This window comes from Aspergillus puulaauensis, chromosome 2 (assembly GCF_016861865.1).
Source record: "Aspergillus puulaauensis MK2 DNA, chromosome 2, nearly complete sequence".
Lineage (NCBI taxonomy): Eukaryota > Fungi > Ascomycota > Eurotiomycetes > Eurotiales > Aspergillaceae > Aspergillus > Aspergillus puulaauensis.
In genome coordinates, this window is record NC_054858.1 from 4,432,813 (window position 1) to 4,457,585 (window position 24,773).

Sequence of the window (24,773 nt, forward strand, 5' to 3'; positions counted from 1 at the left end):
ATCAACGTTGCGGGAGAAGTTCGAGTCTGGAAGCGGACGATAACCGGCTCAAAATAAACAACGAAATAAACTCTAGCAAGATTGTACCACGGAGAGCTCAAACCCCTTTTATATACCTCGAAAATTGAAAGAGGGCGGGTTGAGCGGTGTCGGCGAGGTGGGGTGGGACGGAGAATACGTAGGTAGGAATAGGCATAGGTAGCCCTGAAGGCACAAAGTTATGTAAATTTACGCCTGGAAAATCCCAGTATTCCTGAAAATAAAAAATCATAGGAAGTTCTTAACAATTTCAGAAGTTTCAATCCATGTATTTTCTCTTTTCCCTCGAAAATTTTGTGGTGCATTACCCGTTTCATGCGCGGGCTCAGAGATCTTGTAAATCGGAGCGCCAAGCTCGGTGGGTAGTTCTTGAAGTTACCCCGAAGAGCTCGTACCGGCTGAGAAAAAAGTAATGCACCATCGGTCTTGAGAGCTTTGGTGCAACTGGAGTATCTCCCAGAGCAGCATAATGGATGACCTTTATGATGAGTACGGTTTAACTATACCGGAATTTCTATTCTAGCCTCTCCTTTCCCTAATTTGCGTGTGGTTTGGCTGACCAACTGTCCAGGTTTGGTAATTACATCGGTGAGGTTGCAGAATCCGATGAAGAGCTTCAACATGAAGACATCAAGCCGCAGACCTTCAACTACGACGAAGCTTTTGGTGCAGATGATGATGAGGAGGCGATTCAGCAGGAATTGATGGAAGTGGATGGTAAGCTACCCTTTTTCGTCTTCAATCAATCGCGTAGTTTCTCTAACACTTGACACTCATCACACAAGGCCCATCCAACGCCGTTATCCTACACGAAGATAAGCAGTACTATCCGAGCGCGCAACAAATATATGGTGAAAATGTCGAGACATTGGTTCAGGAAGAGGATTCACAACCACTTTCCGAACCTATAATTGCCCCTGTCACCCAAAAGAAATTCTCTATTGAAGAGAGCGACCTCCCTCCAGTCTTCTACTCGCGCGAGTTCATGACAGACCTGCTTAACTTTCCTGAACAAACAAGAAATGTCGCATTAGTGGGCCATCTTCACCACGGGAAAACAGCATTTATGGACATGCTTGTCATGCAGACACATGATTTGGCCGAGCGGTTTGATAAGAAGACAGGAAGAAAAAGAGAGGAACAGCTTCGTTATACTGATACTCACCACTTGGAAAGAGAGCGAGGTCTCTCCATTAAGTCGGCACCTATGAGTATGGTACTTCAAAGTTCGAAAGGGAAATCGCACCTGTTCAATATCATCGATACTCCAGGACATGTGAATTTTGTAGATGAGGTAGCTGCCTCATCTCGATTGGTTGATGGTGTTGTTCTCATCATTGATGTTGTGGAGGGCGTGCAGGCAAATACCGAACAGATCATCAAACACGCAATTCTGGAGGATCTCCCTTTAACAATGGTGGTGAACAAGATGGACAGACTGATTCTGGAGCTGAAAATACCACCGAACGACGCCTACTTCAAATTGAAACATGTTATCGAGGAGGTTAACACAATTATTGAGAGTGTTATACCCGGACACGGAGAGAAACGACGGTTGAGCCCCGAGAAAGGAAATGTCGCTTTTGCTTGTGCTTCAATGAAATGGTGCTTCACTCTGCAGTCGTTCGCAAAGATGTACGCCGGTAATTACCCTAAGATCGAAACGGCGGACTTTGCTTTACGCCTTTGGGGTGATATTTTCTTCAACCCGAAGAGTCGAAAGTTCACTCGGAAAGGAATCGAAGAGAATTCCAAACGGACTTTCGTAAAGTTCGTCTTGGAGCCCATTTACAAGCTTTACTCGCACACTCTCAGCGAAAGCCCTGAAGATTTAAAAGAAACGCTTGCTAGCGTAGGCATCAGCTTGAAGCCGTCACAGCTCAAATCAGATGCGAAGGTGCTGCTCGACCTGGTATGCGAACAGTTCTTTGGACATGCCGGGGGGTTCGTGGACATGGTTTTACAACACATACCCTCCCCAGTAGAGGGTGCGAAGCGTGCTTTGGACCGATATTATACTGGTCCTTTGGACACCAAAGTCGCAACCGCAATGGTCAAGTGCGATATGGATGGCCCCCTGATTGTCCTTGTCACAAAACTTTTAGCAAATACGGATGCTTCGCGGTTTAATGCCCTTGGAAGAATATTGAGTGGGACTGCCCGACCGGGCCAGCAAGTTCGAGTGCTCGGAGAGGGATATACACCTGATGACGAAGAAGACATGGTCCATGCTACTATTTCAGACACATGGATCGCCGAATCTCGATACAACATTCCAACCAGCGGTGTTACTGCCGGGAATTTGGTTCTTCTCGGGGGCGTGGATAATTCTATCGTCAAAACGGCAACTCTGGCATCCACCAAATTTGAAGATGACGAGGAGGCACATATTTTCAAACCGATTCGGCATATGACCGAATCCGTTTTCAAGATCGCAGTTGAGCCAGTCAACCCGTCCGAGCTTCCTAAAATGCTGGAAGGTCTTCGCAAAGTTAACAAAAGTTACCCTCTCATTTCAACCAAGGTAGAGGAGTCAGGAGAACATGTAGTCCTGGGGACAGGGGAGCTCTATATGGATTGTGTGCTTCATGACCTTCGCAGGTTGTTCTCCGAAATGGAAATTAAGGTCTCAGACCCCGTCACTCGTTTCTGCGAGACAGTTGTTGAGACGTCGGCTATCATGTGCTATTCAATCACTCCGAACAAACTGAACAAGGTCACAATGATTGCCGAGCCTCTTGATGATGGAATATCTGAGGATATCGAGAGCGGTAGAATTAGTATCAAGGAGCCGATACGCAAAGTGGCCAGGTTTTTCGAAGAACGGTATGATTGGGATAAACTTGCTGCGAGAAGTATATGGGCCTTTGGTCCGGATGAGATGGGACCAAACATTTTACAAGATGATACTTTGCCTTCGCAAGTGGATAAAAAGCTACTTGGGAGCGTCAGAGACTCCATAACTCAGGGCTTTAGTTGGGGCACACGGGAAGGTCCCTTGTGTGAAGAACGTACGTCTGAAGTTCCCCTTTCTGATTTTATCTATCTCTTGATCTAAAAATGCTAATGTATGCTTTTTGCAATGAAGCAATTCGAAATGCGAAGTTCAGGCTCACTGATATTTCCTTGGCCGATCAAGCCATATACAGAGGAGGCGGCCAGATAATTCCGACTGCTAGACGAGCCATATACTCATCTTTTTTGATGGCCTCCCCTCGCCTGATGGAGCCGATATATTCCTGCTCGATGACGGGGCCTGCAGATGCTGTCGCATCCGTGTATACCGTCCTATCACGAAGGAGAGGCCATGTCCTTTCCGATGGGCCCATTGCAGGAACTCCCCTGTATTCGGTCCGCGGCTTGATTCCAGTCATAGATTCGTTTGGCTTCGAGACGGATCTTCGGATCCATACTCAGGGACAGGCAGCTGTCAGTCTTGTCTTTGATAAGTGGAGTGTAGTTCCCGGAGACCCGTTGGACCGCGAAGTGAAGCTAAAGCCACTGGAGATGGCGCCCGCAATGGCGACGGCCCGCGATTTTGTTTTGAAGACGAGAAGGCGAAAAGGCTTGGCCGAGGATGTAACTGTTAGCAAATTTTTGGAGCCGGAGCTTTGGAAAGGCCTGAAAGAGAGTGGCGTTTTAGATTCTTGACCCCTACTATGATAGGGTTAAACAAACATGGCAACCGAACTCGTGGCTTGGGGTAGTTGTGAGATTTAATTGCAGATGTCGACAAGCTAATGTTCCTCAATGATGAAAAGCGTAGTGTAGGAACGAGCCGACGTAATTTCAGCTTCCAGGATTGGAAATTCATTGACAGGTCTCCAGCATTTTTGCAATAACGCCCATTAGCGTACCATTCTCCAATGCTGCGGCGACTCTCTCCTTATCGGCGAGCTGTTTGTTCACTTCGTCAGCAGTACTATGTGTCCCTTCTTTGATCCGCACATCTACCCGGAACCGGGGTGGGAGGGATTGTTCAAGCCGAACGCGCACACCAAGGCCTATGACGGTCGCCAGACTGCAATGTGTGATGGTTGGCGTTATCAGAACAGTGACTGTGCGAAGAGGCGAATCAGGTACATCTGGCAGAGCAGGTTTGATTCGGATATCTGGGAGCGAGACTACTGCCAAAGCGCCCAAGGAGATGGGGTGTTCGGGATCAGATATGGTTGATATAAGGTCTGAAAGCCATTAGATTGGGGGATGATAAATGCATGAAAGGTGACTTGTCTTACCATACACCTCTTGTTCATCTATAGGCTCCTCCAGCAAATCATCGTCATTTTCGGATTCGGATGTCGATGGTGAATAGTCCGAGAGCACGTCAATGGTCAAAGAGGGGAGCGCCGACGCAAAGAATTCGCTCCCGTATGTGCTACTTTTGTGAGGAGCGGACAATCGAAGGCGAGTAGGAAGATCGGCGGTATTCAGGATTGTTGGATTCGAGTTCTGCATCTCAGACGCCATGTTGAGGTACGAACGGTTAAATATAGGATGGAACAGGAGATGTTCGATGTAATGGACTTCGTAGATTGCTCGAAGATGTTGAAGTGGCGCCCTGGGGGAGGGGGGGGGAACAATAATTTTCCTCCGCCCCGCGCCTAAATGTAGTCTTGGAACGATATACAGAGTAGGTACTATGGTAGGTCGGAGAGCCCGCGACATTACTAATTGTTTGGATTGTTCGATTAATTATATCCGTACATCGCTTTTTTAACCTCCAACAAACTCCGAACTTAGCAATCTAATTATAACCACGATATGTTATTTCCATCATATTCTCCGCTTTAAATGGATGGGGAAATAATTGAAGCCTTCCAGGGTTCTGTTAAACTTCATTGACTGAACGCAAAATACTGGAAGATGGCCTGGATTCTTGGCCACGCTTGGAGCGGGCGTCGAGGGCGTCCAGAAGCTTCAAGGAACCTTATGTGTAGCTACGACCAAAAGTAGGGCTTGGAAAAGGCGTCGAGTGACGAAAAATCAGGAAAGAACCGAAGTTCCTCCAGGCGGAGTCAATTACCATGATCTGAAGTGGGCTCTGGGTTACTGGATGCTGATGGGCAGGAGGAGGTGGGTGCCACTGGGTGGTGGGCTACTGCTGGTCACTGGTGGTGCCGCACATCAGCGCCCCCTCAACACCCGAGGCCGATCTCCCTTCATCCCTCCTGTCGAGTAGCTGACGATTCTTCCACCACTGCTATTTGACCCTTCTCCGAACTGATTGACTGCCCCTAATTTTATCTTCTTGCTCTGTATACGGCTGTATTTTTCTTTATCCGTTACAACCCTCCATGCTTGGTTCGGGCTCCTGAATCGATTGTCTGACAACTTACGTTTGGCGCGATACTTGAACCATCGTAGCTATGATCTAACCGCACTGTGACCTGATTGGGAACTCCAACGACACGTTTACTCGCAAACCTCGAGCCTCCGTGCACGACCCATTCTTTCTGCCCATACCTGTCCACAAGTTCATGTCGGCCCTCAGCCTTGGAACCCTAACGGACCTTATAACCTCGACAATCGAGAACGGGGCTCATTGTCCCTTGTGACCCTACCAACGCGCCTTTCAATGGTGACGGACAATTGGACTGTAATGCCTGTCCCAGTTTATATCTTGAGAGCAAAGGGTCAGAACTGAATGTTATATAAATACTGGTGCTGCCAGTCCACAATGCGCTCCGCATAACCTCATTTACTAATTAGTTGTGAGTGCTCTCAGCCCCATCTTCACTTGTTGCCCGCCCGTTAAGGAGCGCATCGTTCTATTTGGCGCTTATTACTGAATTGCGCATGTGCTGTTCGATTCCAGGGAGCTACGCTTTCCACAAGGAACTGCTTGTCGTACACACCCCCTCTCCACGTTACACCTGCGCCCACCTTTATCCATTTTCACTTTTGGCCCACTCGCCCCAGGTTATTTCTTCATCACTGACGTTGCGCAATAACCACTTTAGACACGCTATACATTTGCCATATATATTACAATTTCGACTTTGCCTCCCGGGGAGACAAACCAGATCGGCTTTCAAGTTATCCGGCCCAACATACTCCCTCGTGGGTTGAGAATACGCCAGCGCCAGCGTCACTGTCGAATCCTACGTCTTGAGTATAATATTTTTTGGGTCGGGATATTTATACCGTTCTCGCGCCGCATCGGCAGTTTTACAGTTGCTTTCGGTTGGGTTCGCAGAGCTCTCTGGACAAGGGTTACTTCGAGTGCGCTTAACAAGCGAAGTCCTGCATTTGAATCGATTGTCTACTGTTTGACGACCCAACTTTTAAACTAGCCTACAGGACCAGTGAGCCACGACGATTAAGCTCGCAACTCGTGCGGGAAGCAAGGCGGGCCTTGCGATTACCTGCATTCATTTCACAAGAAGCTTTCTTTTCTTGCCCGTCAATTATATTCGAACCTATAACCCTTTTCCCTTAACCCTTTCGACTTGATATCCGAAATGCAGGGATATTCATATATGGCCCCAACGGGCCCTCCGCGCGAGGGGCAGAAAAGTAAGGTTTTTCAATACCCACACTCCGCAACACCCGCCTCGATTGCTTTCCACAAGAAATAAATCCGTGTTCTCCTTGATTCCCAAGTTTTGCCCCTCAGAAGTTCCGTATATGGATGATTGCTAATGCCCCGTTTCAATCAGACTATGTTTTTGTCGACGAGCATAACAGACACAAAAGGCTCAAAGGTAAACAGTCTTGATCACTATACCTTATTCATTGCTGAGCGCTGATTATCTAGTGATGCGTGCATGCAATGGCTGCCGGAAGCGAAAGATAAAGTGCGACGCCGCCACAACAAACACTTGGCCTTGTTCAGCATGTACTCGATTAAAGTTAGTGTGTGTGCCTCCCGCCATCGGGCAGGATGGCGATTTCTCCTCGGGACAAGGCCCCGAGGGATACCCGCCTAACTCACTTGACACGCTTAATGCGCCGGAATCCTCGCATTCACTTTCATCATATGCTATTCCACAGCCCTATCGCGACGGTGTTTCCCCCCATGGGCAAACAATCCCTCACTACAACGACGGCGTAGGCTCATTTCCCAGTTACGCGCCTGACCCCGTCTCGAGCCAATCCAGTCTTTATGAAAATAGGCCACCACATTCTTCATACCATCCCCAGCAGATGTTCCCTGTTCCTCACGCACAAACCATAGGGACAACTGAAGGAGTAGATTTGGGGGACCACGAACATTCCACAGCCGAGAATCTCAGCGAAGTACTGGGTGAGTTAAAAATCGATGAGACAGGAATTGGTAAGTTCACGCCCTTCCGCTACCGGTGATATCAACTAAACGCTGGATAGCACCCTATATTCGCCAACAGAGGATGGACAGATCAGAGCCGGAAATTCCGACACAGGATGAAACAGAAGAAAATCTACCTCCTCTTCGCACTGGAGCTGGCTCCAAGATTCGCATTCCTCCAGAACTCATGCCATTGGATGATGAAGTTATGAACTATTTCAAGATCTATTTTGATGACATCCACCCCTATATTCCCGTTGTTCACCGAGCACATCTGTATTATCAATGGCAGAATGATCGAAGATCAATATCCCCTCTTCTGCTTGAAGCTTTATTTGCGTGTGCAGGAAGGCTATCAGACGACCCAGCTCAAGGAGCACAATGGTTGGCATTGGCAACCAGTGAGGCCTCTTTAGCCGCTCTGACTTATAATTTATACTGACTCTAAATTCTATTTTCAGGACATGAGTCTAGCTTTATGGATGTTCCGCGCTTGAGCACAATCCAAGCGCTTCTTCTTCTCCTGAAGGCGCGAGAGTCACTACCCAAGAAAGGCTACTATTACCGATCGTGGCAAACTGTCAAGACAATTATATCGATGGCCAAAGATTTGGATATCCATGAACATTACAACATTCATCTCGAGGAAAGAACCTGTAATCTAAACCCAGTTGAGTGTTTAGTTCGAACCAGAGTATGGCAGGCCCTTTTAGTTGTCGAGGTCATGATAGGTGCGCCGCAAGGTATAATCTATCCAAGCTCCGTATCCGGAATTAGCGGTACTGATATCTTTAGGTCGCTCGGACTATGGCGTGGATCCGCAAACAGTCAATATGCAACCCGAATTAGATATCAAGAACGTGGATCAATTCGAAATTGATCGAACCAGGCAGTATGCCTATTTCGTTCGGAACGCTCATCATATACGTATACTTACCGATGTCTATCACAAAATCAAGAGGCAAAAAGACTGGGGTTCTAATTCTAAGTTCGTTGAAAACAACCCCCTTTTCGCTGAATGGTTGCAAAGCCTTCCTCCGGATTTACAGGTCAACTACCCTCCGAATGGTTCCCCTCCATGGATCCCTTCTCACTTTGTCGGTAATATGCATTCGCATTGTCATTTGGGCATAGTTCTTTGCCACCGACCCCAATTGCTTGCCTCAAAGTTTCCAGCAAATGGAAATTGGAAAATGCATATGGCGTTATGCTACTCATCTGCCAAGTGTCTCTGCAAACTTCAAGAGGCAATCCTGTCTCGTTTCGGGCTGTCTGGTCTTCTCTTCATGCAAAGAGGCATTAATTTCACCATTTACTGTATACTGACATGCACAATGCTGCATCTCGTAAGTTACATCCATTCCCATTCCGCGCCAACCATGGCTTGACTAAAAGCTTTTGGCAGGTTGCCATAACATCTCCTGACCCTGACTTCCACACTGACGCGCGAGATTATTTCACTCGCCATATGCGGATACTCGAGCGATGTTCATCGGCTTGGCCGATGCCAGAGATACAAGCACAGATCGATTCTTTACGGCTTGCATTTTCCGCCAACATAAACCGACCATTTGAGCTCAAACCCACGTTTCCTTACGGAAGCCCATCAGAGCCGTACCAACCCAGTCCTACTCTAGAGACACAATATCACCCACAGCCCAGCCAGATCTCTAATATACAAGAAAGAGCGGGCTTTCACCCTTATCCTATAACTCCTCCGATATCGGCTGATACCGAAGACTCGAAGGCTGGTACGCCTCAACTACAATCCGCCAATATACTTGCGACGCATCCTGTCCATACAGAAGCTCCTTTGGTGGATGAGAATAGCTGGGATCCGACTCGCATCATTAAGTATGGAATACCGAACATCTCCTACTTTCTCCTCACTGACCTCTTGTGTATAGTCAATGGGACATGGCATTTTCATTTAGTCCTGCTGTGAATGCAAACTCCCCGCCGATGCCAATGCCTGGAACATCACAAGGGGCGCAACCTGCTTTGGTGGACCAGTATGCCTTGCAATATCAACAGCCAGCAAAAATAGCTGCCACACAACCCTCATCGGTCCCACAGCCGCAGATAAATGGCCAACAAGTGGTGTTTACAGCACGCGATTGGCAACAAAGTGTGGCAAGCGTATATGATCCGCATGGCTTGAAAAGGCGCTGGAACTACTCTGTTGACTTGGGTATGGATAATAATCCTAAGCGCCAACGTTGACATAACACCGTCGTTACCCGGGTTCCTCTTAAGATTGGCCACACTGCACCATTAGGATAGTATGGACGCGCCTGTGGGCGTAATAACTAATTGTACAATGCTATAGTGAATATAGACGAGACTCAGCATGATACCCATGAATTATTTCAATCATATTCCTCTCAAGTTCTTCTCGCAATTGTCTAATATCTTTTGCTCTTTTTCATAGCCATTATCCAGTCTTTCGTATGCTACACAGGCACACTCCTTCAGCTGCTTATAATTTGGCGCACCGTAGTACTTCATACCATTGTTTCCAAGCCTGACAAGCAGTCTCAAGTATGGTACTAGGCCTTTATTTGCTATCCCCATATTGTCAAACATTATACCTAGATCACTTTCATTTTACATCCCCGAGTTTACGGGGCAGACTAGGCCTGTATACCCGCTCACCCAAATCAGAATTCGTGAGCGTCGAGGCAAGAGACTGGCCAAATAATAAATATTGTTTGCGTGTTCTCCAAATGGTATACAGTTGATATTTTAGAAGAGCTTTCCAGATATGCCAAATATAGAAAGGAAAAATGAGGGGGCAGAATAAATAAATTACGCATCCGAGATTTGCGATTTGGCACAAAAGCCCCCATCATAAAAGTTTTAAGACAAGAAGAGTAGCATCTAATTTGATGCTTTTATTAGCTCGAAAATATAGAGGCAACAGATATTCCCAGGGTCGTACCACACCTCTAGCAGATATTCGGGTTTAAGCCTATCGAGTTCATGGCTCAAGTGCGCTGGCCAATGCCTATACGCTCTTCACGAGACCTAACTATTCTTGCCTTGTCACCAGGTAAAGGCTTCAATTCGTCGCTAGGGTCAAAGTTGACGCGAATGCCGTTCTGCGCGGACTCGCGACCATTGTTTTCACGTTCCAATTTGCGCAGTCGCTCTTCCTCGAAGATTGTAAGATCATCGGGTGTGATTGCTATGGCGGTGGGTTTTCGGCGGATCATAGTGAAAGCTTTACTAACGATTGTGATGTCAGTGTCATGTAAATTTGTTGGAAGGGATATTGATTGATATTCGAGGGCAGCGCTAACTAGAATGTCGTAGTTGGACCAAGGGATGCGGCTGTGTCACGTGATCTCTCGAACTCGGAAATCCGACGACAGGAATCTTTTTCAAAGTGGATTCGACACCTCTGACCCCAATCAAGCATTGTGGTCCAGGATGCTTCAACTGCGGACCATGTTACTGCGTCCACGGCGCATAGGATGGATGGAGTCATCTATCCTTTCTGCTCGGCAGTTCTCCGTATCCAGGACGTCGAGAGCAGGCTCACCTCCACCAAGTAAGTTGCGGTGTTTCAGACCAATTCTCCCTGGGAATAAAAATGCCTACATTGCTCTGTAGCTCGAGAGTACAAATCATTGTGGCCCAGTTATGCCTCTCAGGCTTACTACGAATTGATGCTAATTGCGCCACAGCTCAATCGAGTTCTCCCAAATCGTCCGTCGATCGACCAAGAAAACGAATCCCGCCTGCACAATTAAAGTTCAACAGTCCCAGTTCAGACAGGCCTCGTCCGCGCCGAATCATTGATGCGAGATCTTTAGCAGCCTCTAAACCTGGTGGCCAACCAGCAAACATTCTTAAAGGCCCACGCCGCCTAGCAGGTCGAGGTGGAACGTCGGCGCGTACACGCAAGCCCTATAACTCGAAGCCGGCGTCGCGCAAGTCTGGCCACTTTCCTCAGAAAGTCTCAAGTGCAGAGGACAATAATGCGGATCAGATTATTGAACTTGAGAATGTCTATCGAGAACTTGCAGAGAAAACGAACCCCACCCGCACCCGCTATCAGCCTGACTTTCCTGACTTGCAGAGCTTGAGTAAGACATGGCCATCATTGCCAACAGATATTACGGCGACTACTGCTGGCATTTCCGAGAAACTTTCGCTACTTAGTGAACGCTATCCGAACGGTTACGTCCCGCCCTACGTACTCGGCAAGCGACTTTTTGAAGGGAAATTTGTCCAGTTTCAGAGTGAGGAGGAGCGGGCCGAGGCTCTAGATGCAGCCAAAAAGTTTGCCCAGGAGGCTGCGGACAAGTTATCACAGGAAAAGGGCGAGTTGGTAGATCCCGAGGCCGTGACTTTCAAAGGCATGGAAAGTGCAGAACATAGCTCTCTGATTGAGTCTCTAGTTCAGGGAAAGTATTCCACAGCAGATATACCGCAGGCCAACAAGCCCCCTGTCATAGGTGAGATTCTAAAGAACCTAAGAAGCAACGAGACTTACCAAGCTTCCGGGAAAAAAACACAATTCATGGCGAAACTGGAATCACTTCTGGTCCGTCCAGCTAAAAGTGTTTGAGAAGATGAAATCTCCAACTGGGGTTATTGTATATTATTGTCTTTCTTCCCTTGCATATCCGCATTCCCACCCTTTTATTTTTGATAGCCAGTTGCACTTGTGACAACATTTGTATGTACAAAATTCAAATACAAGGAACACGTCATATGTTTGGCGAATCGTACATATTTATCCTACATGTTGGTACAAAATTTAGGCCTTGAACCCTCACTCTCAAGCTCAGACTCGTTCCATGGCCTTCTTCGCGGCCTCAAATAGCTCTTTCACCTCTTTCTGTCCCTTCTCTGTCAGCTTCTCCATTTTATCTTGTGATTTTCGGGCATCATCTGGCCTGGCAATCTTTTTCTTAATGGATTCCTGGAGGCGTCTATGGATAGCCCCACGCGAATCACGGACACTAGTAACAGCTCGTTCCATGGCTGTCTTTGCAGCGAGAACGGCTTGGTCTCGAGATTCTTTTGTTGGCGGCGGAATCGGGATATTGAGTTGGAGGCCATTATGGGGGTCGTGTTGAGGCGTCAAGGATAAGCTGGAGGAAAGAATCGCCGAAGATATGGGTTTCACATACTGTGGAAAGATGAATCAGACCGGGGCGAAATTGAGGTTTTCTATCAATGTCCAGACATACGTTTTCCTCAGAGACCAAAACAGTTACCATTCGTCCACCTTTGGGGACAACCTGGGCAAGTTCTCCCAGCTTCGCCGTTTCCTTGGCTCCCTTGCTCAACTGGACACGAAGGCCCTCGATGGTCTCCGTGCTCAACCTCCCTCTCATGCGGAGTCTTGAAAGCTCATCCTTGAGTCGAGATGCTGCGGCCGCAATTCCGTGTTCGAGTTGTGTAAGGTCTAGCGGGTCCGCGGGCGCGGAATTTGCCTGAGAAGAGATCGCTTCAGAGCCTGTTTGCCTCAGGATGTCCCGTTTCTTACTTTTATTTAAGAATGGCGAATTGGAGAAGTTCCGTAGAAAGGCATGGCGACGGAGTTCTATCCCATATACGACTTGGGAATGGGATGCTTTAAAAAAAGGCAAAAATTGTTGTGAAAAAATTGTAGGATGACGCATCATTATGGTACGGGGTTTTTGATAGTAAAGCATAATTGGCTGTTAAAGACTTAGATGAAAGATCTCAACTGACGGATACTGATACGGAGGTATAAACTCCCATAAGGTAACTGGCTGGTGATGCCAAGAAACTGTGAGGGCAAATCTTGCTCCACTTTATCAATTCGAATTTCTCCATCCCTTGAATTTGCCTGGGATTAACTGCCGAGGCATTATTGAAAGTCGATCCTAGACTTCCTTGTAGGTAGCTACAATATTTCGGATATCTTAGAAGATACAGTTGCAAGGGGTCTACATATATTTTCATTATAGACAAACTCGTCGAAATCATTAAAGCTCCAAGCTACCCTCACGTATAAAATCTAGAAGATACTTTTGATAACGATCACTCCCTCAACCCATGCCAAGTAATTCCAGCCCGGAATCCTCACTATGTCCAACTCGCAGGTATTAAGTCATGCCGCCATAAATCCGACCTTTACCGCGTGGCCATAGCCTTGGTAATGAGTCTCTTGAGAGCCAGCTCCTTCTTCTTCAGGTCGTCTGGGGTCGAATCCTCGACCTCGAGCTGTGCCATAGCATCGCTGAGTGCGGACTCGATCTTCTCTCTGTTACCACGCTTAAGCTTCATCGACATGGTGGGGTCAGAGACGATCTCCTCAACACGGGAGATGTACGACTCGAGCTGTTGCCGAGATTCGAATCGCTTGGTGAAGGCATCGTCGCTAGTCTTGAACTTGGCGGCATCTTTGCAAAAAAGAATAAAATCAGTGACGCTCTAGATTTGTGGGGGAGACAATAGAGAGGAGTTGACTCACCGTCAATCATCTGCTCAATCTCAGTGGTAGAAAGTTTGCCGACAGCGTTAGAGATAGTGATGTTTGCACTACGACCAGAGGACTTCTCCGTGGCAGTGACCTTGAGGATACCGTTGACGTCGACCTCAAAAACACACTCCAGAGCAGCTTCTCCAGCTCTCATGGGCGGAATGGGAGCCAGGGTGAACTCGCCCAGAGAGGTGTTGTCGGCGCAGTTAGTACGCTCTCCCTGGAACACAGGGAACTGCACAGTGGTCTGGTTATCCACCACGGTGGTGAAAGTACGCTTCTTGATGGTGGGGACAGTCTGACCACGGGAAACCACGGGAGCGAAAATGTTGCCCTCCATAGCGACACCAAGAGAAAGAGGAACGACATCCAAAAGGAGAAGATCCTGTGTTTCAGCGGATGTGGCCTTTCCGGAAAGGATACCAGCCTGGACGGCAGCACCATAAGCAACGGCCTCATCGGGGTTGATACTCTGCAAGTATTGTAAGTTTTATCCATATCTATAATACCAGGATGTTCAAAGAACAACTCACCTTCTCAAGCTTCTTACCGTCGAAGAAATCGCTGAGGAGCTTCTGGATGCGAGGAATACGGGTGGAACCACCAACGAGCACAATCTCATCGACTTTCTCCTTTCCGAGACCAGAATCCTTCAGGACCTGCTGAACTGGCTCAAGGGTGCCAGAGAATGACTTGGCATTGAGATCCTCAAAGCGAGCACGAGTGATGGAAGTGTTGAAATCCTCACCATCGAATAATGAGTCGATTTCGACGGAGGTCTGAGTTGCGTTGGAAAGAGTGCGCTTGGCACGCTCACAGGCGGTTCTTAGACGACGCAGAGCCCTTGCATCACCAGAAAGGTCCTTGCCAGTCTTCTTCTGGAACTCCTTCTTAAAGTGCTCAAGAAGGTTCGTATCAAAGTCCTGACCACCAAGGTGAGTATCACCAGCAGTCGCCTTGACTGTGAAAACTCCACCTTGGATGTTCAGCAAGCTGACATCGAAGGTACCACCGCCAAGATCGTAGATCAAAACATTACGCTCCTTCTCAGACTTTCCAGAGCCTAGACCATAGGCAATAGCAGCGGCGGTAGGTTCGTTGATGATGCGGAGAACATTGAGACCAGAGATGGCACCAGCATCCTTGGTAGCCTGACGCTGGTTGTCGTTGAAGTAGGCTGGGACAGTAATAACAGCCTTCTCAACCTTTTTTCCAAGTTTAGTCTCAGCGACTTCTTTCATCTATTTATAGGTCGTGTTAGTATTTGATTGATCAAGCAGTGTAGCAAACTGAAGTAAATAAAATGGACGTTGCCTACCTTCATTAGAACCATGGATGAGATTTCTTGGGGAGTGAAAGTCTTGGTCTCTCCGAGGTACTCGACTTCGACGGTGGGGTTTCCACCCTGGTCAACAACCTTGAAGGGCCAAGACTCAACGTCCTTCTTGACGATAGGGTCCTCGTAGCGTCGGCCAATGAGGCGCCTAGAGAGAAGGAATGAAGTCAGGTTTCGAGGGTTCTACACTGGTCTCAATCTCAACTTACTTGATATCAAAGATGGTGTTCTCGGGGTTCATGGCCGCCTGATTCTTTGCCGCCTCGCCAATCAAACGCTCCTTATCGGTGAAAGAGACGAAAGAGGGAGTTGTGTAGCTACCCTGTTCATTGGCAACTAAACGCGAGGTTGGTAAATTGTCTCGTCAAATGCACTTATTTTTCAAACATACTGATTTCCACATTTGTGCCCTCATAGTTGGCAACACAAGAGTAGGTTGTGCCTGGGTTGGCTGTCAGCGAGACCAAAAGGGTTCGGAAGGGAGAACAGAAGATTATCGGAGCATACCAAGGTCAATGCCGATGGCGCCTTCGTAAACCTCGTCAGACATTTTGACAGGGGGAGGGAAAGGTGTGTAAGTATGTAGGTCTTAAAGGCGGGTGGTTAATTGAAAAGGGGAGAAGGTAGACTCGAGGGTGTTATATATCCGCTTCCAGCCTTTGAAGTGGGAGCGGTAAAATTTTGGAGGGCAAAAAAAATAACCCACTTTCGAAACTTTTTTTTTTGCCTCGCGTCCTCGGTTGGATACCCAGGATTATGGTTGGCGGGGCTATCGGAAGGAAACAGGATTAGATAAGCCAGCATCACGGCTGCGATTAGCTTATCGGGCCGGGCACTTTCAGGCTTTCAGGCTTCCCAACATGCGGCCCATCCAACTGAACCAAAACTGAGTAGCGCTTAATTGCAATAGAATATTGGTAAAACTACACCGTAAATGCAAGTAGAATTGGTACTATAGTACGGGGAATATAAGTCTCTGGTAATACCAGGGAAGGCATCATATGTAGCAAGCTTAAATACGCCCAGGTACAGCAGGTGCCCAAAAATAAACCCATACAGCACTTTCTACTACTATTGGAGGAGCACTAATAATTACCATACCAGAATCAATGGTGTTCCCAGTGTGTCATGACGTGCAGAACCCAGATATCGAATTCCCAATAGTAGGTCATTACTTAGGATTCGACAAATAGATCGATGGTGGTCTGGCTCTTTCTGGTACTTAGTAGTAATGGTTCCCTTCGAATGGAACTTAGCAGTATTTCGGTTGGTAAAAAAGAATCGATACCTGAGGCATGAATTTGGCTGATAAGTCAACAACACAAGTCGGACAACTCTAAAAGCCCGCAACCTGAGACCAAAGCTCTGGGTCAACACACAACGCCCCATTCAGCCAGCAATCCCACCACCCGCTAATACAGTTTCGCATTGATACTCAACTTAAAAAGACAACACGGTAAGAAATTCGGCCCCTAACAATGAGTTGCTCTCACTAGGGGTGAAGTGATCCAGGTTCCTCTTCCGCCCATATAAGACCTGCCTGAGAAACGATCAATCGGACAACTCGTTTCACTTGAACATATATATTCTTCATATTTCCGGCCTCCTACTGTAATACACTTTTATCACACCGCTGTCACGACGCCAAGAGCATATTCAATCGCTATCCATTGACCAAATGGAGATCGATCCTAGCCGGAGGAACAAAAAGCCCCGCCCTTTGCTAGAATCTGAGCGCGAGAGGCTAGACGAGTTTATCGATTCTATTCACTACTCAGCAAGGTGTGTACGTTTAGTTGCACCACAGCCAGCTTCTTTAACACGCGCAGATACTCCGATGACCAATTTGAATACCGTCACGTTCAGCTACCAAAGAACATGCTAAAAAAAATTCCCGCCGACTATTTTGACAGCTCAAAAGGGACACTCAAACTATTATGGGAGGAAGAATGGCGAGCTCTTGGCATTACTCAGGTATGCAGTAGCCAACAAATAATCATGCCGTGGTGAAACAACTGACCTGGAATTTAATAGAGTCTGGGATGGGAACACTACGAGGTTCACGAACCGGAGCCACATATTCTTCTGTTCAAGTATGGCCACGGTTAGAACAATTACCTTATTACCTACTAGACTGACAGTGCGCGCAGACGGCCTCTGAATTACCAGCCACCAATTTCACAATAACTATCCATTTCGAAGGTTATCAACACCACGCCCATCTTTGGCAGTTGAACACGCGTCGAAAGACCGAGATACTAAGGAAGGGACATCTTGACATGCTCTGTTGCGCAAAACAAATGCATATTATAATCACCCCAGAGCAATCCGATACTCCATGCAAGAAGTTCCAAATGAAATACGGTATGATTCATATAAGCAAGACCTCTCGCCCATCCAATAAAGCTTGAGGGTCGTTAAAATCACAATAATATTCTCCACTGCCTTTCGGGTCCTGAGATATGCGTTCAAGTATTGAGGATTTCAAATTGCATTTTTGGCCAGCCATTGCTCCCATTGAGTAGGAGTGAAGCTGCTGCTGATTCCCGATTCTTCAATACCCTATATGCCGAAAGTCAGTGTTTTTTCAAACGCGGGGAATTGTGGCTTAGGTATCGCACATTGAAATACGCTGTTGGCGAAACATGAACACCAACCACTCGGCCTGCCTGCATTCGGTATTAGCTTGCGTCAGTTTCAATCGAAATGGATTCCCGGGTGCATACTTTGACCATTAACTTGATATCATTCGTGACCTCATTGCCGGTGTTCAATTGTCCTTCCTGGCCAGTTCGGTCGGCAACTATCAACAGTTCCAAAATGTTGTTCTTATCTATGCCAACACTTTCTGCGACTTTTGCAAGCCTTTCATACGTTTGATTGCGGGTTTCGTTGACTACATTCAGATCGAAAAATTCTTGTTGGTGTTCGAACAAGGCCGCACTGAACTTCCAGAATTTATCTGGGGCTATCTTGAGAACCGCGGCGCCAGCTTCGTGCGTGAGTGTTGATGCCGGATGCCATGGTTGAATGTGCTGGCGGAAGATAACCTGGAGGCGTGACTGATATCTTTCGGTGATTATGGGCCGGGCCGCAGTGTAAAAGGTCTTGAATAGCTTCGCGGAGTACTAGGTAAATGCAGTGTTCAGTATTGGCAACTTCTAGGTAGTAATTCGTGACTGACAGGGCAAACGTAGTCGAGATCTTTCCAGTACATCGAAAACCTGTCAGCGTTGCTCTACTCCTTTTTTTGGGCGGGGGGGAGGGGCTAACAAACACAGTTCAAGCGTATGTTGTTGCTGATGACCGCCAAGAGGTATCAACTTCTGTCCAGTGAATCTCGGGGCAAGTGCCATTATTACTGTATTTGTCTTCCAATCTCTTATGTGATTCCTACTAGAAGTTGTTAACGGTGAGCGCGGCCCTTTAGTCGAAGATAAAAAGGTCAATATGGATTCCCTGAATGTCTTCCTTAACCTTAGAGAATGGCAGATTTCTTTGTTTAGATTAATGTCTACACCATACGGTATAGAGGGGCGGGCCATGGGGGTAAAACATGATGAGTTAGTAAGCATAGCGCAAACACTCATTGGGTTTCTCCAAATACTGTACTTAGAGTAACAATATATGCAACTTCTGATAGTTATGGCCCCAGGTATTACAGAGTAGTGATACGTATACTTAGTACATTGAGTATCCTGCTTTACTAAAAAGGGACCCGAAGGTTTTTCAACAGCTAGATACTGCAAAAGCCAATGTGACGGTGACTCGATAATCACAGCCACCGTCTAATGCGATGGATCCTTATTTGCCGCCAAGGGGCTTCTGCTTGAAGGAGCGAATGTCTTTGAGGTACATAGAAACGGATACCCACTCCGAGGCTGCTGGGTCATATTCACCCTCCACCTCGATTCTGCAGAACCCAACCGATCCGCTCAGGCCCACGGGGCCACGGACGGAGAGTGTCCCTCGTCGGGAAGCACGTAATTCGCGTTCCTGGCATTCATCAATGCGCTGTTTGAAAGCCAGTGAAGCTGCGTATAGATCTGTTCCAGGGCCAAACTTGGGTAAAGGCAACCACTGTAGTGTAGACAAAATGGTTGAAGGCCTAGATTGTCTGTCCGCGTCGGTTTGACCCGCGCTATTCTGGGGACTAGCCGGCGGGAAAAGCTGCGAGTCTGGCCGCGAAGCATCACCGAGCTTGTCCAATGTCGTAAAGTCAGATGGCAGTAACGTCTTCGAAGATGAGTCGGGCAGGCCCATTGCCCTCCCATCTTCTGGATATCTAGTATTAAATTTATCGAGGAAACTTCCCCAGAGTATTGAATATGCATCCTTTACCCCAAGTGCCACAAAATACGGCCGTACAGACTTGCTGATGTTCTCGTTCGACATGGGTTTCCGGACCCACGATATCCAAGCATCGGTAATTTCCAACCTATCTAATCGTGAGAGGCATGAATAACTCCAGATAGTGAGCGTACGTACCCTGGCTGATAGTATTCTGGCGGTGCACGGGATGGGAAATGGTGTAGCAGCCACTGTTGTGACACTGTGAAGGGTGGTCCCAACATATGTGATAGTAGGCTTGATTGTGACGCCTCAGTCAGGACGATAGATGCCAATTCATCTATATGTGTGAGGATAAAGATGGACATATAAGGGTTCGGTGAGACGGATTACCTTTAAGCAGTCGAATTTTCTCTTGGTCTTTCGAGATTTTGACGAACGTCTTCCACTCCGGATCTGATGCTGCATAGAATTTGCCCTCTTGTAAACGTCTCCAACCTATGGGTATGAAAATGGGACTCAAATGGCTTTGGTGCGGCTTGGCTGTTTTATCGGGCCTGGTATCTCCATGCGTGCGACTGTTGGGGGAATGATCTTGGACTTCTACATTGCGGGGTGTCGTATCCTGTTGTACTGAATCGAATGAGTTCCAGGTGCAGGCGGCAGCCCCAAAAAAGAAAACTCTGGAAGCGAACCTCCTGTCGTGATTACATTAGTTGGCAAAAAGTGTGCGCATATAGGCTGGAGCTTACCTGAACCACGGTGGTCGTTTGACTTTTACATAAAGTAGGTTGGACGAACGTGAAAAGTAGCGCTTTGACGAATGGGTTGTTAGGGGGGATCGAGGGCTATGAGATAGCGGCCTTAATGGCGGCATTGGTATGGCACATCTGTATGAGACAAAACGATTGCCCTCACCAACTTCACTAGAGTCTCTAAATGTGGAGCTCTTAGATGGTTGAGAACTCAAATCAGCTGCAAAATTCCGCAAAAAAATATCATGCGGTTGGAGAACAAGGGGTTGAAATATGTTTTGTTTTCTGAGAGATGAGGGTCAAAAGAAAGCATTCATACATACATTCTCATAAAAATAATAAAATAAAAGAGTAAGAGAGTAAGTTGGTTAATAACGGGCTTCTTGTGGATTACATATAATACTTGTCCCAGTACATCAGTTCCTATTCACAATCCAGTGCACGTGATCACGGTCCAGACATACTACGTACAGGAAATAATTCAGACCTAACAATAATTCCAGTGCTTAACAAGGCTCTGACAACCAGGGCAAATCACTCAATGTTCTAAAATATTATTATACAGGTACCTGTATAGAAGCCAACCGTGAGCAAGTCTAGTAGAAGGAACTTTTCACCACTTTCCCCTACTACTCCCAGGCCTCTTCCAGTATGCGGTCTCTCTTCGGCTTCCTCACTGTGCTTGCCACCGTCACCGTCGGAACAGCCGCCTTGGAAGCTTCAGTGATTTCTTTTGGCTCAAAATCCCAAGGGCAAGGCTTGAAGCCTCCAGTCACGTCGAGCGCCACTCTTCAACGCTTATTGGAGCTTCGATCCAAATCATTCACCACGTCAGCGTTAGATGGATCAGATGAAAGCAGCATCGATTTCTTAGGTAGATTGGCTGGAACTCCAGGCCAACTATTCGGCGCGCCAGTTGCCGAAGGGGAATTGGATAAAATCACGGTCATATTGGAAGGGCTAGATAAAGAAGTCGGTACGTCAACGTCACCTTCATCAGTAGTGGGAGGTATAATTCTAATTCTGATGAAATATTACTCCAGAATCTTCAATCCGCAATGAATATACAAATGAATTGGTGACTTCTAGATTCGCTACAGATTCAGCAGGAGATAATTTCATCGACTACCTTTTAGAAAATCGCCCTGACGGCATAGTCAGCCCAGAAAGCAAGCACTGCTCGTTCTACAACGACGGCAATGGTTACTTCCAAACAAATGAGGTGATTTTTTGGCCTGCTGATTCTGTCAACATATGCAAACGGGATATTGTGCAAGTGCTAATGTGCTTGTCAGGATTTCCTACAATTCTGTATTCCAGAAAACTTTGGTTCACAAAAGTTCAGTCGCAGTTTTGATAGCCAGCTTCTTAGCCAGGCTAGCATGGGCGAATTGTGGCTCAATACTCGCAAGGGAACTATGGTCGTACGCATTTCATTTGAGGTATGCACAACCTTTTTGGCGCTGTTGCATAACATCAAACACCAATGCTAACTACGGCTGCTTGTAAAGTCCAAGGCTTCCTCGGCCTATCTACACAGCCTGAAACCCCTTTTCTCTGAGCTACATTCACATTCACTGAATGGCAAGACAGCAACAGCAGTAGTCCTGCCTTACTCGAAAGCAAGGCCCAATTCTGCATATTCAAGGCGATCGCCGCACGTTACGAGGGCCGCTGCCACTGCCAGTTTAGCCAGGGACACCCAGCCCATAGTCTTTGAGCAACGAGCAGATATCCCGCTGTCCCTTGCGCCCGTCTGCTACGCATCGAACTCATCTTGCAATGAAGCAACAAACACCTGTTCGGGGCATGGTACCTGCTACGAGAAATCCGGCGACTGCTACGCCTGTCGCTGCCACGACACTTACGTTAAGACAGAAAGTGGGGTGGAGCAAAAGGTCCGATGGGGTGGCGCTGCTTGTCAGAAAAGGGACATCAGTTCCCCTTTCTTTTTGATTACGGGCGTCACTATAGCTATCATGGCGGTGGTGAGTGCTGCTGTCGGAATGATATTTCGCGTCGGGAACACTGAATTGCCAGGCGTCATCGGTGCTGGTGTTGGGCCCGGCAAAACACAGAAGTGAATATCTATGGCATATCTCATTGGCTGTGATACTGGCAATCATGCTCGATGGCCATTTATAATTCTATTATTAGGAAATATTGTTTTGTTGAATTTCACTATTGCCTTTTGACTAAAAGTGTGGAAGGTAGTATGAGTGTGGTTCCAAATGAGATAATCTTTCGTTCGGGTAACCAACCATGAATAAAAGCTGATGGAAATATACAGAACACCCTCGATGCCAGCAAAGATCATACAACCTCTGGGGGTACAGACATATGCAATCCGCAAATTGAGACTCGCTCGAGTTCCTTCCCGTCAAGAAATAAACCTAAAAACTGAACAAACGCCCATCACAGCATTCCCATATATTGGTGATATCGATAAAGAAATCCATTGCCCAAGCATGTGCAAAAAAAAAGAAAAGGAAAGGCCAAAATACCGCTGCTCAAAACTCCAATGTATAATATATTCCTTACAGCCGAGAGGAGTGCCTCCTAGTGGGCTCGACGGACCAATATCCATGCAACCCAAATCCCCTCAGACAAACATTCCAGATGTTGATGGCGGGGTCCGTAGAACATTAAATGCAACTAATTGAAAAGAAAGAAGAAGGCTTTAAACCCCATTCAGTGGGTTTGCCCGGCTTCCAGCTGGCTAGGGGTTTGTGGGGTATTTGGAGAAGTGTTGGGGGTTGCTGCAGAATCTTGATTTCTGGCTCTGAAAAGAAAGCGGATGTTAAACAATCGAGACGGCAACCCTGGTCCCCAACCCCTATTTCGTGGCCGGTCCTCCTCAGCGGTTTCCGGGGTTCTTTGTGTGAAGTGGGGCCACGCTCCCCAAAAGCGGCGGCCGGTTGGCCTCGAAGAATTAGATACGACATCAGAAGGTCTCTGTGGAGGCGGTCGGGATGATGCCGTGTGAGACCGGAATGGATTAACTCGCCCTCTGATAAAAACAGCTTGCGGTTGGTTTGGAGCAGCAATTCTGGTTGTGTTGCGTCGACCAGAACGGTCAGGCGTGGCAGACGGCTCAGCGGCGTCGGGACGGGGTTTAGGCGTATAGTAATCTGCCTTACACAGCGGACACGAAGCCCTGCGGCTTGTCAGCCATGGATCAACGCACGAGGCGTGAAATGCATGTCCACAAGTAAGGCCACGAATATCATCGTCATCCTCGATGATGTCAAGGCAGATGGCGCACGAGTCTCCAGGGCATGTGGCAAGGTCTGTAGCAACAGCGGTTGGAATAATTATTTCATCGTCCTCTTGTAGGTTACTATGATCGTCTGGGTCCCTTTGCTCTAAACCATTCCGGTCCGAACTAACACTGGAGTATGCGTGGCTCGGCTGGGTGAACTCTTTTAGACTTTTCTCTTCGGTCTGTGGTAGCGATACACCATCATCAACAGGCTTCGGCGACTGCAGCAGCGTCGAATCAACCCTCTGATGAGATTTGACCTCGGACTCAGCCACAGGCGACACAGTTTTCGCTGCGACGGATTGCCGATCTTCCCGGAATTCTCGAGTGTGACCCGTATCAGGTGCCGATATACCACCAGTAGTCGATAGTCCTGCATTTGCCCGGGAAGACCTCCACACTTTGTATTTGACAAGTGGAAATCGCTCGTTTACTTCGTCCATGGTCATCAATTTCTTTTCTCTTCTTCTTCGGTGTGTTCGCGGCATTGCGACCAAGTCTATTGGCTCGCCGGTCTCTTCACTGCGTAACTGACGATTGCGCTGGTTATATCTAAAGCAATATTTCACACCAACAATAATCCTGCAATTCATTATGGATGTCAGTCGTGATATGTAGAGTACAAGGCCGGGCATACCATAGATTTGTGAAGACAACCCCAAACCCAAGAGCGACAAAGAATAGAAGGGGAGAGCTTGTGGGGCTTGAGTTATCGTCATTTGAATTGTTATCAGAATTAGAAGCTCCGGGCGCTGAGCTTGCTGTGGAAGACATCTCGACGAGAATGTAGTATAGAATAAGGGTTGACGGAGATGCTAAGAGCGCTCGAGATGCGTTTTCGGAAAATAAAGTGCTTTGGATCGAGAGCACCGCAGCATCAACTTCGCCTCCTCGAGAGATAAAAGGGGTTCCACTCTGGAAGTCCTGACAGATCGTTGTCGACAACGGCAGTTCAATTCATCGAGTCCAAGGGGTTTGGTAGCTCGACCTATAAACGAGCACCTGATAAAGCATTACTGATAGCAGCTGCTGTTAAGCTGCAAATGCCCTTATACTACCCGGGTTTTCGCGTTTTCCAGTGGCCAATATAGTGAATTTGCGTATATCGAAGACAACCTGTCTTTCCGTAATGGAAGAGACCTTTGGCTGACATCTCTTTGATCACGGGACTATCATACTCCTCCCCCGTGCCAAGCCTGCGGTCTGGGACTTGGGGTCGGACGGGCCCCGAATAGGCCGTTGCCTGACTAGGCAATTTGGCCCGGCGCTGGCGAGGAACAATTTGCGAAAACAGCTAGAGGTTCCAAGGCGGGGCGACCGACCTACTTAGTACTTACGTCTCTGAGTTGGCTGAC

At 47.5% G+C, this 24,773-nt stretch overlaps 13 protein-coding genes across 13 annotated transcripts; 6 read left to right on the plus strand and 7 right to left on the minus strand.

The window, feature by feature from the left end:
- Positions 1-508: 508 nt before the first annotated feature.
- APUU_21818S (116 kDa U5 small nuclear ribonucleoprotein component) lies at positions 509-3,690 on the plus strand (the record flags this gene model as incomplete). Its single annotated transcript, XM_041700613.1, has 4 exons — positions 509-528; positions 611-756; positions 825-3,050; positions 3,128-3,690. The coding sequence occupies 4 exons, from the start codon at positions 509-511 to the stop codon at positions 3,688-3,690; spliced, it is 2,955 nt and encodes a 984-aa protein (XP_041553580.1).
- Positions 3,691-3,849: 159 nt separating this feature from the next.
- On the minus strand, positions 3,850-4,509 carry APUU_21819A (iron-sulfur cluster assembly protein CIA2; the record flags this gene model as incomplete). Its single annotated transcript, XM_041700614.1, has 2 exons — positions 3,850-4,223; positions 4,278-4,509. 2 exons carry the CDS (start codon positions 4,507-4,509, stop codon positions 3,850-3,852), a joined length of 606 nt encoding a protein of 201 aa, XP_041553581.1.
- Positions 4,510-6,503: 1,994 nt separating this feature from the next.
- APUU_21820S (uncharacterized protein) lies at positions 6,504-9,532 on the plus strand (the record flags this gene model as incomplete). The annotated part of the gene is made up of 8 exons (XM_041700615.1): positions 6,504-6,558; positions 6,702-6,746; positions 6,800-7,318; positions 7,369-7,710; positions 7,771-8,052; positions 8,105-8,655; positions 8,715-9,163; positions 9,217-9,532. The coding sequence occupies 8 exons, from the start codon at positions 6,504-6,506 to the stop codon at positions 9,530-9,532; spliced, it is 2,559 nt and encodes an 852-aa protein (XP_041553582.1).
- Positions 9,533-10,296: 764 nt separating this feature from the next.
- Positions 10,297-10,524, minus strand: APUU_21821A (CDC26 family anaphase-promoting complex subunit; the record flags this gene model as incomplete). Its single annotated transcript, XM_041700616.1, has 1 exon — positions 10,297-10,524. One exon carries the CDS (start codon positions 10,522-10,524, stop codon positions 10,297-10,299), a length of 228 nt encoding a protein of 75 aa, XP_041553583.1.
- Positions 10,525-10,636: 112 nt separating this feature from the next.
- On the plus strand, positions 10,637-11,885 carry APUU_21822S (uncharacterized protein; the record flags this gene model as incomplete). Its single annotated transcript, XM_041700617.1, has 2 exons — positions 10,637-10,862; positions 10,999-11,885. 2 exons carry the CDS (start codon positions 10,637-10,639, stop codon positions 11,883-11,885), a joined length of 1,113 nt encoding a protein of 370 aa, XP_041553584.1.
- A 219-nt stretch (positions 11,886-12,104) lies between these two features.
- On the minus strand, positions 12,105-12,981 carry APUU_21823A (ribosome-recycling factor; the record flags this gene model as incomplete). Its single annotated transcript, XM_041700618.1, has 2 exons — positions 12,105-12,452; positions 12,514-12,981. The coding sequence occupies 2 exons, from the start codon at positions 12,979-12,981 to the stop codon at positions 12,105-12,107; spliced, it is 816 nt and encodes a 271-aa protein (XP_041553585.1).
- Positions 12,982-13,426: 445 nt separating this feature from the next.
- hscA (putative Hsp70 chaperone (HscA)) lies at positions 13,427-15,661 on the minus strand (the record flags this gene model as incomplete). The annotated part of the gene is made up of 7 exons (XM_041700620.1): positions 13,427-13,695; positions 13,767-14,247; positions 14,309-15,016; positions 15,094-15,259; positions 15,321-15,447; positions 15,503-15,553; positions 15,619-15,661. 7 exons carry the CDS (start codon positions 15,659-15,661, stop codon positions 13,427-13,429), a joined length of 1,845 nt encoding a protein of 614 aa, XP_041553586.1.
- Positions 15,662-16,789: 1,128 nt separating this feature from the next.
- Positions 16,790-17,298, plus strand: CKS1 (cyclin-dependent protein kinase regulatory subunit CKS1; the record flags this gene model as incomplete). The annotated part of the gene is made up of 4 exons (XM_041700621.1): positions 16,790-16,893; positions 16,941-17,085; positions 17,146-17,204; positions 17,262-17,298. The coding sequence occupies 4 exons, from the start codon at positions 16,790-16,792 to the stop codon at positions 17,296-17,298; spliced, it is 345 nt and encodes a 114-aa protein (XP_041553587.1).
- A 297-nt stretch (positions 17,299-17,595) lies between these two features.
- On the minus strand, positions 17,596-18,467 carry APUU_21826A (DsbA family protein; the record flags this gene model as incomplete). The annotated part of the gene is made up of 5 exons (XM_041700622.1): positions 17,596-17,673; positions 17,733-17,780; positions 17,838-18,239; positions 18,296-18,315; positions 18,389-18,467. 5 exons carry the CDS (start codon positions 18,465-18,467, stop codon positions 17,596-17,598), a joined length of 627 nt encoding a protein of 208 aa, XP_041553588.1.
- Positions 18,468-18,915: 448 nt separating this feature from the next.
- Positions 18,916-20,278, minus strand: APUU_21827A (uncharacterized protein; the record flags this gene model as incomplete). The annotated part of the gene is made up of 4 exons (XM_041700623.1): positions 18,916-19,549; positions 19,600-19,741; positions 19,795-20,099; positions 20,154-20,278. The coding sequence occupies 4 exons, from the start codon at positions 20,276-20,278 to the stop codon at positions 18,916-18,918; spliced, it is 1,206 nt and encodes a 401-aa protein (XP_041553589.1).
- A 529-nt stretch (positions 20,279-20,807) lies between these two features.
- Positions 20,808-22,240, plus strand: APUU_21828S (DUF3844 domain-containing protein; the record flags this gene model as incomplete). Its single annotated transcript, XM_041700624.1, has 4 exons — positions 20,808-21,132; positions 21,200-21,378; positions 21,452-21,598; positions 21,668-22,240. The coding sequence occupies 4 exons, from the start codon at positions 20,808-20,810 to the stop codon at positions 22,238-22,240; spliced, it is 1,224 nt and encodes a 407-aa protein (XP_041553590.1).
- A 192-nt stretch (positions 22,241-22,432) lies between these two features.
- On the plus strand, positions 22,433-22,819 carry APUU_21830S (uncharacterized protein; the record flags this gene model as incomplete). The annotated part of the gene is made up of 1 exon (XM_041700625.1): positions 22,433-22,819. The coding sequence occupies one exon, from the start codon at positions 22,433-22,435 to the stop codon at positions 22,817-22,819; it is 387 nt and encodes a 128-aa protein (XP_041553591.1).
- Positions 22,820-22,847: 28 nt separating this feature from the next.
- APUU_21829A (uncharacterized protein) lies at positions 22,848-24,192 on the minus strand (the record flags this gene model as incomplete). The annotated part of the gene is made up of 2 exons (XM_041700626.1): positions 22,848-24,000; positions 24,056-24,192. 2 exons carry the CDS (start codon positions 24,190-24,192, stop codon positions 22,848-22,850), a joined length of 1,290 nt encoding a protein of 429 aa, XP_041553592.1.
- Positions 24,193-24,773: the final 581 nt, after the last annotated feature.